The sequence below is a fragment of the Cheilinus undulatus genome, linkage group 13 (genome assembly GCF_018320785.1).
Source record: "Cheilinus undulatus linkage group 13, ASM1832078v1, whole genome shotgun sequence".
In the NCBI taxonomy this organism is placed as follows: domain Eukaryota; kingdom Metazoa; phylum Chordata; class Actinopteri; order Labriformes; family Labridae; genus Cheilinus; species Cheilinus undulatus.
Window position 1 is genome coordinate 13,847,971 of NC_054877.1, and position 21,736 is coordinate 13,869,706.

The window sequence follows — 21,736 nt, forward strand, 5'->3', positions numbered from 1 at the left end:
GTGCTGCATAAATGAGCAGAGTGGCCTTGCCTCCCCAGTCATCAGCCAAAGTAAAGATCCACACCCAGCCCTGCTGTACATAACCACTTTTTGCTTTAATGATTACAATCAAAAACATTTGTACAACATTTTCAACATTAGAAAATGGATGCAGAATTTTTTTTTGGCTGACAGTAACCGCTATGAAAACAAACCGAGGGACAGAGAGAAGTGGGCACTGCGTGGAAATGAAGTAGAAAAAGAGCTGTATATATCGGCGAGACCAAACGGCTGACGATGTATCAGAAGAAATATTTATTTATCCATTCTCAGAGCGTGTGCATGGCAGACATGACATTTCTCTTATCTCTTGTTATTTAAACAGTGAAGGGCTGGTAGCCTATATATGGGAGCTGCATAATGAGAAGCTAAGATGCATCAAGCCACTACCATCTCCGGCCTTGGTTATGGTTGTCATCATTACCGAGCACAGGGAAACATTTTTTCTGATACACCCGAATGATGTTCTGTGATTTGCATCAGTGCCAAGCACAGAGATGGAGGAGGAGAGGTGGATTGTGGGAAAATGTAAGACACAGGAACCACCACTCATCCTTCTTCTTTTTTTTTCCTTTTTTTATCAAACACACAAAGAAAAACGAGGATGACAAAAGGGAATACTGATAAATAACAGTGGAATCAGAGCCATAAATAGACAGTATTGGATATTTAGGACCCTGGAGGGGTGGAGTCAGCTGAGGTGGAGGAGAACTGGCAGCTAGCCTTCAAGTAACGGGATTTCCCAGTGCAGTGTCCTGTGTGTTGATTGGGCGGCTCTACATCATGGAGCAGGAGGTTTTTCCTGGCTGCACGCCGCCGTCCATCTTCTCCGCCTCCAGGATCATCCTCCGGAAAACCTCAACGGCCGTCTGAAAGAGAGACACACAAACACATGCAGACGCTGTCACATGTCTCAGTCACACTACTTTAAATTTTCTAGCAGCATGCACCACAGCCGTGGAGTACATCCCTGGCTTTAGGCACAACATGGATTCTGTTTAATGAAAGCAGCAGAGCAAAACTGTTTGCAGACTTCATTTTCAGCAGATACAGACTTCCTGAATATAAATCATGAAACAATAATAAAGCCAAAAGTGGAAAAGAGGACAAAAGACGGATTCCTGTTGCTCTTGTTTACTTTGAAATCCAGTCTGTCAAGCTTTAGTTTCCTTAAATCAAAATGAAGAAATCCCAAAGAATAGAGGATAAACTTTTGTTAGATCTGCATGAGCTGACTCTAAAATAGCAAACAGCAGTTTATTTACAGTCTCAACAAAAAGAAAATAGCAGGATTCCTGATCTCCCGATGTAGTCCCATGTTTATGACTATATTTGTCCTAAAAACCCAAACTAAGTTCGTTTTTTTTTTTAAGATTCTGACATTCACCAAAGTTCTTATCCGTAATTTGTTCTGAGATGAGAAAAAAAAAAAAAAACTACAGAGCAATCTCTTGAACATCTGAGTGCTGGTACGAGAACAAAAAGCTTAACCTTTTGAGGCCATTTTGCAGATTGTTTTTGCCATATTTGTTTCTTTTTACAGTGAAAATAATAGAAACATAAATTAAGTTTCTTTTCAGTATAATGTTGAAAATTTCATTCCAGAACTTTGTAGACTTTTCGTATACACGTGGGGTGTTGACCAAAAATTGCCCCATTGTAACCCCAATTATTAATCCTCCAGCCATTACAGTAAAAGAAAAGCATGCATTTGATGATATTAGGCTTTCATATTGGAGTCATTGCTTTAAATTTATAGTATTTTCTGTTCGTCACCAAACCTCAGCCGCTGTCCATACATTGCATTAATGGAAATTGCATGCTTTTTTCCCTGATTTCCTGCAGGGGCACTAAAGTAATAATCAATCAAAGAAATGTAATGCAAGTTGCTTTTTATTGTCTATACAAAGCTGTGATAATCCTTTACAAGGAAACCCAATATGCGTGCATTATACTAAAAATAATTTGTAATCCGGTCTGATCTTGATTGAAAAAGTTATTGCAAAAAAAGGTAGAAAAATATTTACTTTACATATCACTTTTATTGCTATTTAGGTTTTTCTTTTTTTGTTTTCTTTTTTTTCATTTTTGGTTCCAAACACCCTGAGTGTAACAATTTAATACATTTAAAAATATTAATTATAATAATCATGCATAAAAGTCATAGTTTTTGTTCATTATATACATATGCAAGACTGTGATAATCCCCTTCTATAAAATCCAATTTGCATTAAAAACTTTTTAAAAATATTTTTGTGTTTTTACAATGCAAACATTTTGAGCTTTTGCACTTTAAACTGCCTTTTTAAGGGTTACATTCCCAAAAATATTTTAATATTTATGATCAGGTCTGATCTTGAATCAAAAATTATAATTTAAATAAAAGTTGGAAAAAACATGAATGTATGTTATTTTTATTGTTAGTTATGTATGCTGGTATGCATTTGGTCATGAAAAAACCCTCGTGTCACACTTTCTTTCACAACAGGTTAATTTTGCACTCATTAGCACTCAAATGTGCTAGATTAAGAATGGTACAATGAATTGTGTTTTTAATAATATTTAATTGCCTTTGTTTCAATTCAGCACATTTATGTAATTAACTAACATGCAGTAATACTTATTCTGAAAATAAACTTCGCAAATGTGTAGGAGTTTTATTGCTAGACAGTGATTAAAACAATACAAATCTTTATTGCAAACTGCTGCTCCAACTGTTTTATCGTCATAAACTTTTAAGTTAACTTCTTAATGTGTAATTATTTACTCAGATTTGGCTCAATCCCTAGACACCTCTTGACCACACCACTTCAGTGACAGGGGGCACTCAAAATCAGGAGTAGGGGCAAAAATAAGACCTTTTTTTTCTCCAATCTGTACTTGTGACTTCAAAGCACTGTACAGTACTTCCTCACACAGCCTCTCATTGATATTACACTACAAAGTGTCACTGCTGTGCTTTAACAGCCACATAAAGTAATGTCATTCAGCTGATATGAGCTTGATTAACATCTCTACAGGCATGTGTACTATCCTACTCCTCCTACTCCTCCTGCCTCTTTAAAGTGCACTAATCAGCTGTTTAACCAGCTGCTGCAGTGTCCACACACTGTCAAGTTAAGACTCTCTACACAAACATCAGTTTTCTGCAGTCTGCTGTGTTATCTCAAGCAGATGGACCAGGACGCATTTGCAATAAAAACTCAAAAGTATGACTGGAAACTGTGCGGCATTAACACCACCATACTTAACACTGTGAGTCCTGAGAAGACTTTTGTGAAACAAATTTGACATCTCCGGGCTCAGATAGTGGACTTAAGTGTCTGATATTTCCTGTCAGAGTCAAAGAAGACAGTCTCCACGTGGGATGAATACACTGAACTTTAAGGGTAGAAGGAAAAGAAATTCATCTTTAAGGGTTCAAACTTTGGGGTTGTTTAGACAAGCATTATCAGGGATTGATGATGTGTTTTGAGCATTCAGATACTAAGTGACTGTACTTTCAGTGTGTCAGTCCACACTATGCATTAACAATAGGTTATCAGTAAAGACCTGAACTCTCTTTCCTACACTGATTTTGAATAAAAAAAAACAATAAGGTTATAACTGCTGGTTCTTCGTATATTTCTACCATCCTTGTTGACATTATACTCACATCCTACTAAATGGGAACTAAGCTTATAGCCACAATGATGCCCACAAATTTGTCTTTCATTTGTTGTTTTGTTGTTTCTCTTGTTCTTCTGTCTGCACCCCTCTCTGCTCTCTCCCTGCTTCTCCACAAACCCCTACCTCCCTCCTAACCCTTCCCAACCCCGGTGCAGCTTCAGCAGATGACTGTCAACACAAATCTGGTTCTTCTTGAGGTGTAATGATGCTACATATTGTTAGTGCTGAGCTTTTTATGATAATACATAAAAGAGTCCAGTCTAGACCTGCCCTCTTTGAGAAGTGTCTTGAGATAACTTCAGATATGAATTGGCGCTATACAAACAAAGATTGACTGATTGGTATAATCCAGAGTTCCTGTGCTTCACATCCTGAGCACAAAAACACCCTCAGTGTCAGCTGTTTTATTGTTGCTGTGCTCTCAGTACCCGCAGGTGAAAGTAGTTTAACTTTTGGAACCCACTGTCAATTTTCCTTCAGTGGTTGGAGTAATGGTATCAACTTTGTCAACAATAATGGCAGAGAAAAAAACAAAATGATCTCATTCATCTTTTTAAGGGTAAAACTTCAGGTCCAGAGCTGCTGCTTTGGAAGAGGCATGATTCCTTTACTTTCTTTCCATGCTTTCTTGGTCAAATACTCTCGGAAAAGGGAAATATGCGAGAGACAAGTTAATCCAATCCCAGATTTCACACTTGAATATGACATAATTAAACATAAAGTCCTTGCTGCTGAGAGTTTTTCTGGCTCTTACCTGGTTCTCTTTAGCTGAGGACTCCATGAAGGCAGCATTCCAGGATTCAGCTAGTGCTTTTCCTTCTTCACAACTGATTACTCTACAGAAAAAAACATTCACACACAATCGAGCACGCGCACAAGGAGGGACAGAAGGTGAGTAAGTCGATCAGAATTAAACCCATAAATATTTTACAGCAGGGCTGCAGTGTCAGCTCCTAGAGAAACTGCTTGGATGAACACTTCAGTTGAGTAAACATACGGAGACAGAGAGAGAAAGGGCTTCACCTGTTTTAAGGTGATCTGTGAGACAAATATAAGAATTATGTCTGTATTTCTATTTGTGTGTCGTCTCTTAAGGTTTGCAAATTTGCCATTAAGAGCACGAAAAGATCCTGAAATTATCAAACAAACTGTCAAATGCCACATCCTGTGTGTATACCTAACTATAGTGGACCTGATGTGCATGTTAAGTGTATGGCTGGACGTACCGCTCCATATGTAGGTCGTTCTTGTTCCCAACTAGCATAATTGGTACTCTGCATTAGAGGGGAAAAGGACACGACATAATTTCAGATCGGCATGATGTATTACATCCATTTCAAAGAGCCTGGGATCAAGAAAGAGGGCAGGAAATGTAGAAGACATAGAAAAAAGGAAAAGAAGGAGAAAAAGCAGCAGAGGTAGAAGCAGAAAAAATGGAGTAGAAAATGAGGCAGAAGAAAAGATGGTGCAGAGGAAGAAGCAAAAAAAAAAATGAAGTAGTAGAAGAAGAAGAGAACACTGTTCACATTTTGCATTAACACTGCACTTTAGGCATTTGTATACCAACTTTCCCCAGTGTCCCAAGTTGAGTTTTCCTTTTGGTTTCTGTTTGATGCAGGGCTGGAGCTGGAGTGGGATTCATTTTCAATCCTGGAGTTTCACAGCTCAGACCAGACCACTTTTGTTCACAACTTTTTATTGGAAATGTATCATTGTGGATTCATGACATTCATTGTTGCAATATTCTAAGAATATTAAAAAAAACATAAAATGTCAATTTCAGCAGACTAATTTGATCATATTCAATTGTTCACAGCTCACCTCTGCTTTATGTGTTACTGGCAGCAACAATTACAAAGGGCATGCTACTGGGTCCTGGTACTGCTGCTGACATTAAATAAAGTCTGAAAATGGTTTTATAATGATGACTACCTCATAATTATGACTTAAGCAAGTAAGGATGTTCCCAGGCGTCTATTTCCCCATTTAAATTGTGTTTAACTGACTGTCTGAAGAGGAGAAAATACTAATAAAGCTGTCAAATCCATCACAGGATGATTGTGTCAGCAATGTGAAGTAAGCCTGATATACTCTGTAGAGCATGGCTAACATTAGCAGCTAGCTCCAGCAGACTTTGCTCCCTTTTGCAGATTATTATCATGCTTTGATATGTGGCCTCTTTTTGCTTATACTTGAGTTCAAAACTCAACAGCCTGCATACCACTTCATTTACACTTACTACTTAAAAAGAACAGTCATACTGCACCGTTTCTACAACATGCTAACTGCTAAACTTCTCAAATTTACATCCATGGGGTAAAAGCTCTGACAGAAGGCAACTGCCATAAAATGAAGCTACAGCAGCCTCTAGTGGCGAGAGGCTTCATTATAGTTAAAAAGAGCATTAGATTACATTTCGAACTGGTGTTTATAAAAAATGAAAGGTAATTAGTTTAACTGACTTGTAAATCTTGTGACGGTTTATTTGATACACAGATTTAACTGTTTAACCCCACACATCCCTAAAGGCAACTTATGATTATTGTTATTTTCCTAACAACAGTAGGTGAGTTTAGAAAGTCTTTCCCACTATATAAATGTTGTTTCTATCACCTTTAAGCCAGCTTTATTTATACAGCACATTACCATTGCTTTTTTGGGGCCCTTTTCAAATAGAACAGATATAGACTTCATAAACACCTACTTAATCCTTCCTGCCCACTCTAATAAGTTGTGCTTGGTTGTGGTGGTGACTCTTCCTCACTCTCACTGTCAGCAGCAAACTGGACGAGGGGCAGCGGCTGCTGCAGATGGGCTTCATGTTAATTCTTCACATTCAAGTTCCTATTGTAAGATAGCATTTGAGGGTGGTTTGCCTGTCATATGTGTGTTATGTTGAGCCCTGCCAGTTCATCTCTATCTGGTTTGTTTATAGAGAGCTGTGAGCCTGTAACTAAAAAAAATGGTGCATTTGACTGTGTCAGCCTTAGTCTGTCTTTTCAGTGCCACCTCTTCTCCTTAAATTATATTTGTTCTGTTTATTATCATCTCGACTTTCTTTTCATTGAAGAAACCAACATAATTGTGGAACCAAATGAGTTTATTATCCCAGTCAGACTGAAGTGGACAGACTTCCCAGACCAAGCATGTTGATTGGCTGTCAGATGGAGAACATAACTGTCGGAAGATGCAGTGAGTGAGAGAGAGCAAGAGAGTGGAAGAGAGGGACATGCAGAAAGACATAAGGTAGTTTTGACGAGGAACCCTACATACACGTGTGGACAAAATCATTAGCCCCCCCATGAAAATTTAATTGATTTAACATATTTCTCAAGTGCTGTTAAACAAAGCAAAGAATTTTAACACAGCTTTCTCAAGCATCCTAGTTTTATTTTAGATGCTTACATTATTTTCTCAATCCCACAAAAAACAAAAACTACCAGGGTCAAAATTATTCGCTCCCCACGTGCTAATAATCAATAGTGTCTCATTTTTGCTGTTTTTAATTTGATTTTACAAGCTTTGAGCATTGCAAAGTTAAGGGACATCATTGACTAACAGTGCTTTTTGCTATGGCTCAACTAAAAGGTCAGTTTCAAAGAGGGCTAATAATTTTGACCCTGGTAAGTTTTTGGTTTTAGTGAAATAATTTTGTTTCTGTGTGCAAAGTAAAAAACCGTAAGCATCCAAAATAAAACTAGGATGTTTGGAAAAGCTGTGTTAGAAACTCTCCACTCTGCTCTTTAGCAGCACTTGGAAAAAACTTAAGAAACTGAAATTTTCATAGGGGGGCCAATAATTTTGTCCTCATGTGTAAACAATGAGGGCTTGTGCCTCAAACTCATTGCTGCAGCTTGTATTGTGTTTGGTAGACTCTATAAAGTTTTTTTTCCTTTTTGTTTCTTTTTGTGTGTTCTGAATTTGGGTCCTCCTTTGTTTTATGTTTTTGCCATGACATTTTTCCATTCTGTTGCTGTTTTAAAAGTTTTAAAACAACTAAATGGCACCAAAAGAGGAGCCGTATAGAAGCCAGAAGACTAGCTCTTACTACTGAGCTGAGAAAATAATCTGGATCTCTTTAGAACCAGAATTCCCATAACTTAAAAACAACACCATGCTTTCTGTTTTGCCAAGAACTGGCTCGAAGTAAGGGACAAATGGGGGCTCGTCCGGGAGGAATCTGGAGCCAGTTTGTGACAGTATACTTGGAGGGCGCTGCAGATCAAGTCAGTTAATATGGTGGTCTTCAATGCGTGCCAGTACATGCTGTCTACACAACCAATCTAGTCCGCCTACATACGCAGTCTGAGCAATAGGATATCAAACCCTTTTGGTTATGTCTGCACAAAGCATTAAGGATTACGACTTGGTATCAAAATGCCCAAATTGATAGACGTAAGTCCCTGTTAATGCATTGTTTAGAAGTAAAAGAAGAAGAAAAAGTAACTGAAGGAGCAGAAAGGAAGCAGAAGTAGAGGAGAAGAAAGAAGTAAAAGGCAAAGAAAGACTACTTACTGAACTTTTCCCACCATGTCCAATAGTTTTTCATGGATAACTTGTACAACTTCAAAGCTGGAACACATGAGGGGAATTTTTCTTCATCATCATTCATAAACAACCCACATTTCCACTTTCCACAGCGCTAAATAAAGACTCTGACTTATGAGAAGAGGAGATTACCTTTTATTTGATGTGACTGAATAGACCAGAATGTAACCGTTGATATCTATGGAGTACGTCTGTGGGAAGATGGAGTACTCATCCTGCAGAGGCAGAAATTTTTGAGGCAATTAATATGCAAAGCTGGAATAGAAGGAATTAAATGTCATCTGACTAATTAATGAAGCAGAATTAACACCAAATATTGAAGCAGCACAATCATGGGAACACAAATTTACATAAAAATCAATAAAGACTGGCAGACGGTGACAGTAGCAGACTGAGTCATACCTGTCCTGCTGTGTCTACCAGCTGAAGATGGTACTCCTGTCCATTTATTGTGATCATTTTAGTAAATGCTGCAGGTAGAAGAGAAGAAAAATTAAAATCCCAACGCATAAACATTTATATAGGCATGGACAAGTATATCTCCTTATAAAACACTTGAGCCTCGTACATCTCTGTGTACTGTACTATAAGGCCGCCTGCATCTTCATTACTCTACTACATTTTCAGTCCGCAAATCTCAAGACACATAAGACACAGCCCCGTTATAGATCCTTTTCGGTGCCACTGAGTTCATTCAGCACAGAAATGTCAATATCTGCCGGGAGATGGGTCATATTATCTACAGCAGGACTGAGGCATTGCTCTGCCTGCAGCTTTGTGCTGATAACGCTGACACTTCACTATATGTTAACCATCCAGGCTTTATTTATAGATACAGACCACACAGTCGAGAAACACGGGGTGATATGTGAGCGAACATGTCGGGAAAAACAGCCTACAGGGGAGGTTTAGACTCAAATCTCCCGAGTGTCTGGGAATATGTGTGTTTAGGAGGCTGATGAATTACTGTATGTTCTCTCCTACAGAAAAACTGTCTGCCAAAGTAGCTCAGAGAAAGATTTCCTCTCTGAGCCAGTGATGTGCAAACTTACGTTACTGATGCAGTCAGCTAGGGTTACTTCTGAGCATACAACAGAAAGTTTTTCTCTCTAGTTTTAATAAGTAAAGTAGGGTCGACATGACACCAGAAACTGAAACTTTGGTATGGTCCTGGTAAGACTATATTCACTACTGTTTCAGGCTACAGTGACAAAACTGAAAGTCTTAGGCTCCCCAAACTGGGTCGCTCTTGTTTTTAATTATCAAAATTTGCAATCAAATGCCTTCACTCTGTCTATATAGCACTGGCAATTTTAATACAGAATGCAGGTGATTACATGCAATTTTTGATGGATTAATTCTCTCCGAGGCACCTGTCAGGGGCCCCTTTTCAAGACGACTTTATTTGAATCTCGATTCACCGGATACAGTCATGTTCACCAAATGGCTCTTCATTTGGTACCAGTTTGGCTTTTTAAATGCGGATTAAATAACGACTAAGGATGGAGGAAAGTCACTGGTCCTCAAACGGGAACTAGCAACAGTGGCTAAAATTAATGAGCTGGTTTGAAGAACAAGTTTGTTCATGAACGGCACATCATTACTTTGGTTGTGACAAAGGATTTTCTATATGTTATTTTAGTTTCTCAGTACAAGACTCCTCAAGACTCTTGCCTTCTTTGCTAGACTATAGAGCAGTGATAGAGCAGTGTGGCCCGAGGGACACATCAGGCCCCCAATGGCTTCCCATCCAGCCCCTGGAGGATTATTAAACTCAGAAAATTTGTATGGGAAAAATATGGCACTTTTTTAGAAGGTTAAACAAAACCTTTAACCTAGTGACTTATCAAACAGGAAGCACACAAGTATTTTTGCAATTTGGCATTGTAAATGCATAACTTATCATCAATTTTCCACATAAGGCAGTATAAGGGATAAGGACTGATCTCACTGTTAAAAGTTTTTTTTTTTTTTTTTTTTTTTTTTTTTACAAAAATATGTTAACTTGACCAAAATATTGATTTTATTTTAGTCCGGCCCCCACAGCATCTGTCTAGAAAAAGCTGGCCCTTGTGAATATGTAGTTGATTGACCCTGTTATAGAGGGTCTACAGGACTGAGTAATTTATGATATTGATCGCCACCACGCCAGGTAAATCTGTCAGACTGCATAAAAGAGTAGGCATCGTACTCAATATATGTAGAAATTTTCTGATGATAATTGCAGTGTAGAGGTCCATTTAGAGCTGTTAAGCACTCCTCCACTCACATTCATTCCTAACGGCAGTCCCCCATGGAGCATTCAGGGTCACAAGATTGCCAACAACTTGTGTGCATCAACTATGCATAAGGCATAAGTCTAAAATGAGCTACAATAGTTTAGACGTGTATTTAGAGTGTCAATAGGGTGCTGAGAGTGAACAAAATAGCATTTAAATAGATTTCAATCCCCAAAAGAAGTCCTAGGAGAGGACCTCTGACCCCAACAGCAAAAAAGGCCCTTCCCCCTTTAGCTAAAAGTTAAATGAGTCAGGGCCTCTTTTGTTCTTTGTCTGCTAAAAGTGCCATGTTAAATACCAGTAGGCTAGATTTGTTTATAACAGAGATGACACACTAGCCCTCCTCTGGAAATATTCTGACATTGTGTTAATGAACTGCAGTTTTCATCTCTCACACCTGCCCAGGTGTCTCACTTTAACAGTTAAATGGAGGAACAAATGTTAAAATTTGTTTTCCAAATCTTCGCCCTTCTGTTCCTCTCACTTCAGTGGCATTTAAATTCTGCAAACAGTGAAAGTAAAACATCTAATTTCCTCAAGAAGCACAAATTAAAGTTAAACTCACCATTAAAGGAGATTTTGATAACACTATGACAGCACTGTATGTATACTGGTAGAGAGGAATAATGTAAACTTAAAACAAAAAGTAAGGAAATTTGTGTTTGGCACATTATTTCTTTTTTGTAACAATGCTTCTTTTGTTTACTGGGCTGCATGAGTGGAATGTATGTTTGACTTCTGCTGCAAAGCAAATTGCCCCTTGGGGACAATAAAGTTTTCCAAATTCCCAATCCAAATCCAAACTCTTGGTAATAAATCTTATACTGTTGGAAAGCCTGTTTATTACCCTTTTAAATGATGCCACATTTGTAAGGAACATGCATTTGTGGGATGAGCAGCAGAGCTGAGTATGTGGGTTGTGCCCATGAAAAATGTGCCAAATCTTCTCTGCCAATGCCAAACAGCTTATTTTGCTGTTGCTATTGACTCTTGTTTTGAGCTTCTGGTACCCCCAGGTGCTGCCAATCAGGCGCCTGATTGGCAGCACCTGTGAGCATAGGCCCTGCTACAGTGGTCAATAGGTGTCTGCTTCAAGAATTGGCGTGCCACGTTTGACTGATCTGGATAGGGCCCGTCGGTTGCCAACTTCAAGCTGGTGTTCCAGAAAACCAAGGTGCGGCATTGTTTGGAGTGAACTCTAGTACCATCTCCAAACTGAAGGCCAAGTTCTATATAACGGGGAATGTAAGAGACAGGCTGAGAAGTGGGCGTCCCAAGAAGACAGCACCCCAAGAATACTGTTTTGCCACCCTGTCAGCAAGAACTCTATCCTCCAAGATCACAACACTCGCCCCCACAGAGCGGGTTTATCAGAGACTACCTCCAGAATTTGGGAGTGGAGAGGATGGAATGGCCTGCCAGCAGTCCTGACCTTAACCCCACTGAACACTTGTGGGATCACCTTGGGCGTGTCGTTTGTGCCAGAGTGACCAACACAACCACGTTGGCTGACTTGCGACAAATGCTGGTTGGAGAATGGGATGCCATCCCACAGCAGTGTGTGACCAGGCTGGTGATCAGCATGAGGAGGAGGTGCCAGGCTGTTGTGGCTGTGTATGGTTCTTCCACATGCTACTGAGGCTCCTGTTTGTTAGATGAATAAATTGTTAAATTTACCATATGTCTTGTTTCTTCAAACTTCAATCATCCAATCCACCAAACACCAAACAAGAGTCAATGGCAGAATCAGCTGTGTGGCGTTGGCAGAGAAGATTTGGCACATTTTTCATGGGCACAACCCACATACTCAGCTCTGCTGCTCATCCCACAAATGCATGTTCCTTAGGAATGTGGCATCATTTAAAAGGGTAATAAACAGGCTTTCCAACAGTGTAAAATTTATTGCCAAGAAGCACAGTTACAACAAAGAAATAATGTACCAAACACAAATTTCCTTACTTTTTGTTTTAAGTTTATTTAAATAATACTGAAACCAGTACAACAAAATTCTTTAGACATTAATTTGCCTTCTCTGATTGTGAATATTCAGTCTGCATATGTTTTAATCATTGCCATCTCCCCGCCTCTGTATTTAACCTTTGTTTACATTCTAAAATTGATATCCAGCTTGGTGAAATGCTCCTCATTCAATTGTAATTTATTGCTTCATTGTATTGATTATGTCCTAAAACCAATCACTCTCACTAAGAAGCTACAGGAATAAAACAGGCTGCAGATGCTGTGGGTTGTGACTGAGAAAAGTGTTTCATATTGGGTCTGTTTGTATTGCTCGCTAGTGTTAGCATCCAAGCATAAGATTAGCTCTGACGTCTCACAGGTGAGATACGTTGGCTGCTATTGCACTTAGTCACTTTTCTCTGAAGCACACAGACAGAGACATTGGGAAACTTTCCCTTTCTTCATATTATATCCACATGATGTGACTTCTGGGTCTCAGTAAACCACTTTATAACTCTGAAGTTGGTTCATTGACCAATTCAGGGCTCCACAGACCGATGCACTCAGGTCTTTGACAGCTATCGATTCAGGTTAATTCATCTTTACACCACTAGCACCTGTCACAAAAATTTATTTTCAGTGATGATATTTGCTGTGTTGAAAATATTTCCATTGACTTTTTAGAGATAAAATACAGAAGGAAAGAAAGAAGATGACATTGCCACACAGGTTGCTGTAAAGCTCGGGTGAATAAAGCAGTAACAATGAGGCCTCATGGAGTACAACAGCAGCCACCCCTCAGCCTGTCCTCCTACCTGTGCTTCCTGAAATATTTCTAAGGCACTATGACTAGGAGTTCACTTATGGTGAGCCATGACACTTTCTAATACTACCAGTCATTTTTGATTAAAAAGGGAGATTGTATCATTTTAAACAGGAGATATTGAAAGTACTAATGTATTGAAAAATTGTTACTTGTTAGGAGTAAATTCATTGCAGTATAATTCTTCTTTAAATACAGCATCACCCCGAGCAATAGTTCCCAACCAAAGGTTCAGGCCCCCCTTGAAGAAAGTGCAAGTCATATCAGTTTGTTTTTAACCAACCATGACTATTAAGTAAAAGTTTATTATCTTTCTTTTTTATTTCCATGTTCATATAAAAACCCTTGAGCTAAACACATGTATGTTCTTAGGCTTTAATCACATCTACTGCTTACATTTAGTAACTTAAAGGAGGTTTTTGCTGTGTCTGTAAGGTCACAGAAACATGTTTTTAATATAAATGTAAATCTGACTAATATTTACTTAAGTGCTTCACTTCTCTGCTTTATACTGTCCTTATTCTATATAATATGTCACAAATACTTCAAAAATCATAGTCTATACATTTTGCATTCATTGCTCATTTTGTTTCGTATTCGCTTCATGTGAAAATAACAAAAATATAATCCAAATCTTGCAGATCACTGAATATCTTTCTGTTGCTCATAGATCCATGTTTACATCTGCATCATGTGACTGAATAATAACATGATTTATTTCTTATAATGAGTTATTTTCATAATTCTATTAAAGAACTATTAAGTTGATATTTTTAACACCATAGGCTGTGAGTCATGATTTATTTAGAGGAAACGGGTACATCTATGTAAAACTAGACACTGAACACCCCCACAAAGCTGGAACTGAAGGATCCTTGGTTCATAAACAGTCAAATGAGGCTCTTTGAAACAAATCGTTTTTTAAATTCCCACCCTTCAACTTTACCAAAAAGAAACATTTTTCTAAACTAAAAACAATCAAAATTGACGTTAATTTTTGAAAACAGTGTTGCACTATGCAATGCAATGTTGCAGGTGGGGTTCAGCTTTTGTTGGATGATGTTAGGAAGGAAGGAGAAAAGGTTGGGAACCACTGATCCAGACACATAAGTCATGTAGGAATGTACCAATCAAGTGTTAATGTTTGTTTCTGGTAGGATACAGACTCAAACTGCTGATAACTGGGCTGATCCTGTCTTGGTGTTTTGATGCAAAAACACAGACCACAGAGGAAAAATAAAAAATGTAAAAAAGCCACTAAACAGCACCACTCCTAGCGCCAAGTAGCTAATTATGTAAGAAAGTATATTAAAAAACAATACAGAAACACTCAGAGCAGTTGTGTTTATAATAATGTAAACTAGTACTACATTGGCTAGCATGTTCACTCCAGGCAGACATTTTTGCTCAGAGGTAGAAGGAGGGAGCAGCCCCAGCTGTGTTGTAGCACGAAGTAGAGATGCACGATTATCGTCAGCATGATATCAGTATCAGCAGATGTTGGCTTGAAAAATTAATTATCAATATGCACCAAAAAAGAATTTCTGCCAATATTTATATCAGTCCCACATATTGGTAAAATGTATTTTAATAAATGTGTGTCTATATCTCATCCTGATTCCTTATAATACGCACAAATGCCTGGAGTTTTATCTCGGAACTACAGTAAAATAACTTTTTTCCTCTTTATGACAAGGTTTTTGTTTTTTGTTTTTTTTTTAAGCATTTTGTCAGGATTGTCTCAGTGAACCACCCTGCCGTTAATTCATTTAAGAGAATTAATCTCAATTTGGAAGTATAATTTGAATAAAAAGGGTTAAACTGCTGAGTGCACTTCAGTTCTGTTTGTCTGTCATTGGGTTGTTAGAGTGCTCTCAAAAAGGCAGATGAATTTTGTTTTTACTGTTAAAGACACATTTTTCATCCTACTCCCACTTTTCATGATTAAATGTCTATATTTAAAAAAAATACACAACTTAATTCATGGTAGAATCAATTTTTGTATGTTTCTAAAACTAACAGGCTGTCACGACAAGAGGAACTATTTCAATCTTGTACAGCAAAAAACTAAAACTAAAAAAATTGTATAAATGAATAAAAAAGCATGCTGATACTGAAGTATCATACCAAAAATCCCAGTACCTGACATGCCAAGGGTTCAGACTAAAGTTAGCATACTTAACATGAAGTTTTTGTAGTATTTGTAAAAGCTGCATTGTTTATGCATTTCTCTGAGATGAATGTCGATGTAGATCAGCGTTACTTAACCTCACTATAACCAAGTGCCACATTGTCTTAAAAAAATACATTAGTGGGGATTCAAAGTAGATCCATAGATCAATTGATCCATAGTCAAAATAAAATAAAAACATAAATGGGTGGATTATTGAGTGGTAAAATGTCACTTATAATGAGAATATTTTTTAAATGTAAGTTCCATCTGGTTAAAAGTCTTGGTAAAATATTAGAATGTGCCGAGTTTGAGCTATAAGATGCTTTTCAAAGAGCCAATGAATTATGGTTGGTTATTTTGGTGTTTATATCTCACATCTGGACATTTACTGTAGTTCTATGGCTCTGATAACTTTAAAGAGATGCTTATTATTTTTTCCTACCTGTTATTAATGCAAGTTTCACTAGATATTACATAATCTCAACATGTGATCCATGTGTTAGGCTCATTGATGATGATGTGTATTGCAATTATAGTATAGTATTGCACCCAATGGTATACTGATAAAAAATAAAAATACAAGGTTTCCTTTAAATTGGGCAATTAAAGCCTGTCTTCTTTGTGTGGGAAATTTATTGATGTGACTTGCAGTTAATCTTTAAAAGTTTTTAGGAGGATTAGTTTTTTCCAAGTAAGCCTTCGAAGAGCTGCAACTGGTTACTATGGAGCTACATGCAGCTGCTGCAGGTTGAGGATCACTGATTTAGCGCCTGATGTTGACTTAAACATAAGAGAATGATCCCAATCTGACCTTTAGAATAATGCATACTCTTTATGAACCAAATGGTACTATAATAAAAGAATCTACGATCAATCAATACGAAAGCACTGGACTCAAAAACTGCTGGGCCTAAGAAGTTTGATCACTTAATTCAGGTTTTTGTATGGAAGAGGAGGGATTGTTAAAAATAATTAAAACATAATGAAGTATGATGAAACCCTGAGATGGTAATTTTTATAACTACATGGTTTTTGTCCATCCATAATCAGATTTAATGTAAGCTGCACTGATTTAGGTAGGTAAAACAAAAGCAATCAACTCATAATTTACAGTCAAATGGGTGCTGTGCTAATGCACTGGAGCTGCAAGGATTATCCATTCATCAATAAACTGAATTATCCAAGAAATTATCCTGTTTCTGCTTCTTCCAACGTTAGGACTTCTTGTCTAGCACACAAGTTGACTGATGATGAAAATGACTGGTAGCTGCAGCTTTAAGAGTAAATCATACATAAAAGAGGAGTTTATTATATGCAAGACGCTACTATCATGTGAATGCAATTACATACTTAGGTCACATGACCTTAACAAACCATCTCAATGGCAACTCAGTCCACCAAGGAAAGCTACAAATCCTTGTATAGAGGGATAAAATGCTATGCTTTCAGATATCTGTCATCCCATTTCCCTTTGTTATAAAAATACAGCTACGTCTTGTTAAGTTAGAGAGATGCAGCATGATTAGAATCTCCCTACACTTTGTGGAGGAAATGCTAATTGTGTATCAGGATGAGGCACAGCAATAAAGAGTACTCACTGTTTTCTATTGTTGGGTCATAGGAGTCAACAAACTGGCCCTCCACAAACTGGATGGTCAAGGAGGACTTTCCTATAAAACACAGAGGAACATTGTAAACAGAGAGCCTTTATATGCTGGGAGATCATTTAACATGTGGAGACACACTTACTTCATTAGACACACTGTCACTGTGAAGACTTTAAAAATGTACTACTTGAACTTTATGGCTATTACTGCAGTCATGGTGGGTCTATGGGTTCATTTTTGTGTGCCTGAGGGGATGGGAATATTTCCTTTTTTAGCATGACCCTCTTATGTGTAAACTCCAATTTCAAAAAAGTTAGGACGCAGTGCAAAATGTAAACAGAAACAGAAAATTGTGATTTAAAATTCCTTTTCAACCTTTATCCCTGTCAATACAGCTCAAAGATGAGATATTTAGAGCTCAAACTCATAAATTTCTTTTTAATGGTCTTCTTCCTTTTCTTTATGTTTTTTAGAAATATGCACACTGATGAATTTGAACAAAAAAAAAGCTCCAAAAAGTTAGGACAGGAGCAAGAAAAGACCTGGAAAGTTGTGAGGAAAACATCTGAAACATTGCACAGGTAAGTGGGTTAAATGGTAAGAGGTGTTAACACCATGATTGGCTATAAAAGGAGCACTCCTGAAAGGCTCGGGCATTCACAGCCAACAATGACGCAAAGGTTCTCTGCTCTTTGAAACAGACCGTTTCAGACAGTTTCTGAACAACGCTCCTCAACATGCAGTTGCAACAATTTTTCTTATCAAATTTATTTTGGGGCTTTTTTGCCTTTATAGTAGAGATAGGGCAGAGCATAAAGACAGAAACAGGGATGATAGACTGGGAATGACATACAGTTAAAGAGCCACAGGTCGGGCTCGAACATGGGCCGCCTGCATACATGGGGCAATACCTAACCACCAGGCCATCTGCGCCCCCAGTTGCAACAGATTTAGCGATTTTACAATCTAGAGACTAAAATCTTGAGTAATGGGCAATGCTTAAAACCAACACTGAATGCTAAAACCATTGTCAGTTATCATCGCTGGCAGTGGGGCAAAGCCTCTTATCTCAAGGAGATTAAAAAATTGCAATATTTTTCAAATAATTCAACACAGATTGGTAATAGTCAGAATGTTTTGACACTTTAATTGGCTTAAAATTTGTCACAATCCACTGACAGGTGTAAAGGGTGACCAATAGCACGAATTTGTTGAGGAAATTAAAAAAAAAAAAAAACGAGATATGAGCTTGGCAGCGAAATTCAAGTGACTCTAACCATGCAAAGTGCAACCCATATTATCAACAACATCCAGAAGCATCGCCTACTTCTCTTGGTCTGAGCTCCTCTGAGATGGACTGACCCAAAGAGGAAAAGTGTGCAGTCGTTTGACAAGTCCAGTTTTAAAATTATTTCTGTAAACAATGTCTGCTGAGTCCTTCCCGGTAAATAGGAAAAGAGCTATCAGAGTCATTATCAATATAAAGCACATCTGTAAAGACAACATTAATACTGAAGTATATACAGGTGTTGGAGCAACATATGCTTCCATCCAGACATTGTTCTTTTGAAGGATGCCCCAGCTTAATTCAGTGAAACAATGCCAAACCACATTCTGCGTGAGTTACAACAGCATGGCTTCACAATACAGGAGAGCATATACTACACTGGCCTTCATTCAGTACAGACTTGTCTCCCATTGAAAATGAAAAAATGCACATTTTGAAAAACTTAAGATGTAGATCACGCAATAATAGAAAAAATGTTCGACTTGCAATTCTTCAACGATTAAAGAATTAATCGATTAAAAAATATGTGCCCCTGGCCTGTCCACAGTCCCTTCAAGTACCAGAAAAATCCATTCCCTTCCACCCTCTCTTTCTCCACCTTTCAGAAAATGTGTGCTGAAACAGGCCGTTCTCAGATTTTCTACTCATGATGTCACATGAGGAGTAAGCACCGCCCCCAGGTTTGGTTGGCCCTCCCCGCTTGGAAGAACGTCCCACCCTCCTCTCCTGAGAGGAAGATCCGTGTGTTACCCTCCTGACTTTGGTCTGGGAAACTGATGGTTGGAATCCCAGTCAGGTCCTTAACTTTGGATTAAAGTGTCAGTAACATTGTAACATCAGGAGTGCCACATCCCATTCCTGAGAGGGGTGTGGTCTGGGGCGGAGTTAGACATTTAAAGCTACAGAAACGGCTCACTTTTTAGACATGCAAAAATCCAATACTCAAGTGTTTTTTTCAGCAACAAACTTCACAGGCTTCGAAATATCTCAGTTTTGGGGACCTCTGAGAACAATACAAACCTGTCTTAAAAGGGTAAAATATGTCCCCTTTAATGTTTTCAGCCCCCAAGAGAGTGTTGTTGAAAGAAAAGGTGATAAACAAGCTCCTGTCCCAACTTTTAAGGAACATGCTGCAGGTAATAAATCAAGAATGTGTGCATATTTCCAAAATTAAAAATACAGACAATCATTTTTTAGCATTAAATAGGCTATCTTGTCTTTTTGCTGTATCAAGCTGAATATTGGTGGATAAATATTCGAAAATCACTTTAATTGAATGTCCCAGCTTTTTTGAAATTTTTTTTTATGTAAAATGGGTCAACCAAATAAAAGAATAAAAGAAAAAATATGAAAAAATACAGCTAACACAAAAATCAATACAAAAAAAAAAGCTAAAATCTCTTACAATGGGTTTAAAATGTAAGCTTAATTAAAGTGTATTCATGTCTGTTTTAATTCCATTCACCTAATTAAGTGGCCACTGGGAGTAACCTACATCGTCATAACTTCAAAACTTCATAATGTTATTATTAGTAGTAGTTGTGTTAAGTGTAGCTTAGCGGTATATAAAGATGGCAGATAACTAAAAGGGTTCCTAGTAATGATACTATTAAAAAAAACAATAGGATGCCATCATTCATAATTTAGAAAAAGGGCCAAACTTTGACTAAACATTGTCTATAAAGCTTCTCCGGTTGCACTATGGGAGATGACATTGGTAAGTTGTCATTCTGAGAGCATAATAGAGGCTTTCCTTGCTGCTGGTATGCTATCTGGGCCTCCTGCCATGCTATGTGAGTGTGCCATCTTGCCATCCATAGCATCCCCGTACAAACTGCGCTGCTTCAGCTACAATTACGATCAAACAAACTGCACAGTAATGCGTCAAATCCGGTGGTCCTGCTCCAGGCCTGCACGCAGCATGGCTCCAGCCAACGCCGCCAGGGTGAGGGTCACTGATGGGAAACATTATCACTAACATCACTTCGCGTTAAAATAACTAGCACGAACATAATGTTTTGGAAAGGCCTCGTGTACTAAAACCCCAACAAGGCCACGCGTCTCACCTGGTGGCGCTCATTCGCACGCGCTGAGATGCTGCGTGACAGATCCTACTCCCTATAATTTAAGTCTATTATAGGAGGCGTAAACCGCTCCTATGATAGATTTACATTGAGCAGAAGGGCCGCTGTATTCGGCCTCTGCGTCGCATCCCAGGCCTGTGAGGTGTAGATTAAACTCCACAGTCTCTTCGTGGGAACTCACCTACGGATCTGTACCCGAGGATGGCGATTTTTCGTGATTTCGGCTGCGGCATATCTCGTCCTGGTTATCGCATCTAGTCCTCGGGGTCTACCGCAACCTCCAACCGGAATGGCATCCAAATTCAAGGGGCGCAGATGTTCGACATACAGCCTCGAAATGACGGCAGGAATCCCTCTCCTTTGTTCGCTGTATCAGGGATTTTCCGTCCAAATGTCAAAATAAAAAGTGTTATTTCAGGTCATCTAAAAAAGCATGGAGTAGCTATAGATCTACAATAACTGCGTCACTCCCCTTTGCAATGTAATGAATTAGTAATTACTGCCTCGTTCTAATTGGCTGCACGAGGAATGGAGGCGGGAGCTGACGCCTGTTGTAAAGCTCTGATTGGATGACGCAGATGTTCGTCTGGAGACACGGTCCCTTTTCCTGAAATATGATTGGCTGGCACAACCGCTATGACGTGCTGGGTGGATGAAAGGAATGTCATTCATGTTTGTGAGGTCAGGGTGCAGCTGGCCTCACCGCTCCATCAAACACGTCCTTATTTACTCATTTATTGACATGTAAACATTGGCGTTATTATGTAATGACGTCTTCCACACTTACGTATTATGTCAAATAAAATATTAATCAAATTATATGTATGATTTATTTTTATTTAAATATTGTATGATAAATTTTGTTGATAACTAGTTAGAAAATAATGGACTGAGCTGTGCTGGGTCACGTGTACGTCTATGTATATTTAAGATGGCGACTCATAAACATCTGCCAGCCTGAGGAAGAGCATGTTGGTAGCTATCTTTAATTGCACTTTTTAAAATAAGTGTTAACAAAAGTATGATAAAGAGTAAAAAAAAAGCTGTAATTGACCAATAATTATCTATTTTTTTATTTTCCCCTAATTTCACCAAGAATACTCACTGAGATTAAAAACCTCTTGAAGCAGACAGGCCAGGGTGGCAGCCCTGCCTAGATATGTAATACAAGGGAAAATCACAGCAATTTAAACAAGCTTTTAAACAAACATTCATTTTAAGGGTGGAAAACATGCACCTCTGTCACCACAGTCTTTATGATCAGCAT

The 21,736-nt window shown here is 38.3% G+C and overlaps 1 protein-coding gene across 1 annotated transcript; it reads right to left on the bottom strand.

The window, feature by feature from the left end:
- Nucleotides 1-74: 74 nt before the first annotated feature.
- Nucleotides 75-20,941, bottom strand: LOC121520610 (GTP-binding protein Rheb). Its single transcript, XM_041804152.1, has 8 exons — nucleotides 20,651-20,941; nucleotides 17,089-17,160; nucleotides 8,659-8,726; nucleotides 8,389-8,471; nucleotides 8,224-8,280; nucleotides 4,935-4,982; nucleotides 4,463-4,544; nucleotides 75-908 (listed from the first exon to the last, which is right to left on the bottom strand). The coding sequence occupies exons 1-8, from the start codon at nucleotides 20,700-20,702 to the stop codon at nucleotides 816-818; spliced, it is 555 nt and encodes a 184-aa protein (XP_041660086.1). The 5' UTR covers nucleotides 20,703-20,941; the 3' UTR covers nucleotides 75-815.
- Nucleotides 20,942-21,736: the final 795 nt, after the last annotated feature.

Bases quoted from the DNA above. Each gene is read 5' to 3' on its own strand.
- LOC121520610 (XM_041804152.1), bottom strand. From the start codon at position 20,702: ATGCCGCAGCCGAAATCACGAAAAATCGCCATCCTCGGGTACAGATCC. The intron at 8,472-8,658 runs GTATGACTCAGT...CTGCCTCTGCAG, and splicing joins TGGTAGACACAGCAGGACAG to GATGAGTACTCCATCTTCCC. The intron at 909-4,462 runs GTAAGAGCCAGA...TCTCTCTTTCAG, and splicing joins CCTCAGCTAAAGAGAACCAG to ACGGCCGTTGAGGTTTTCCG.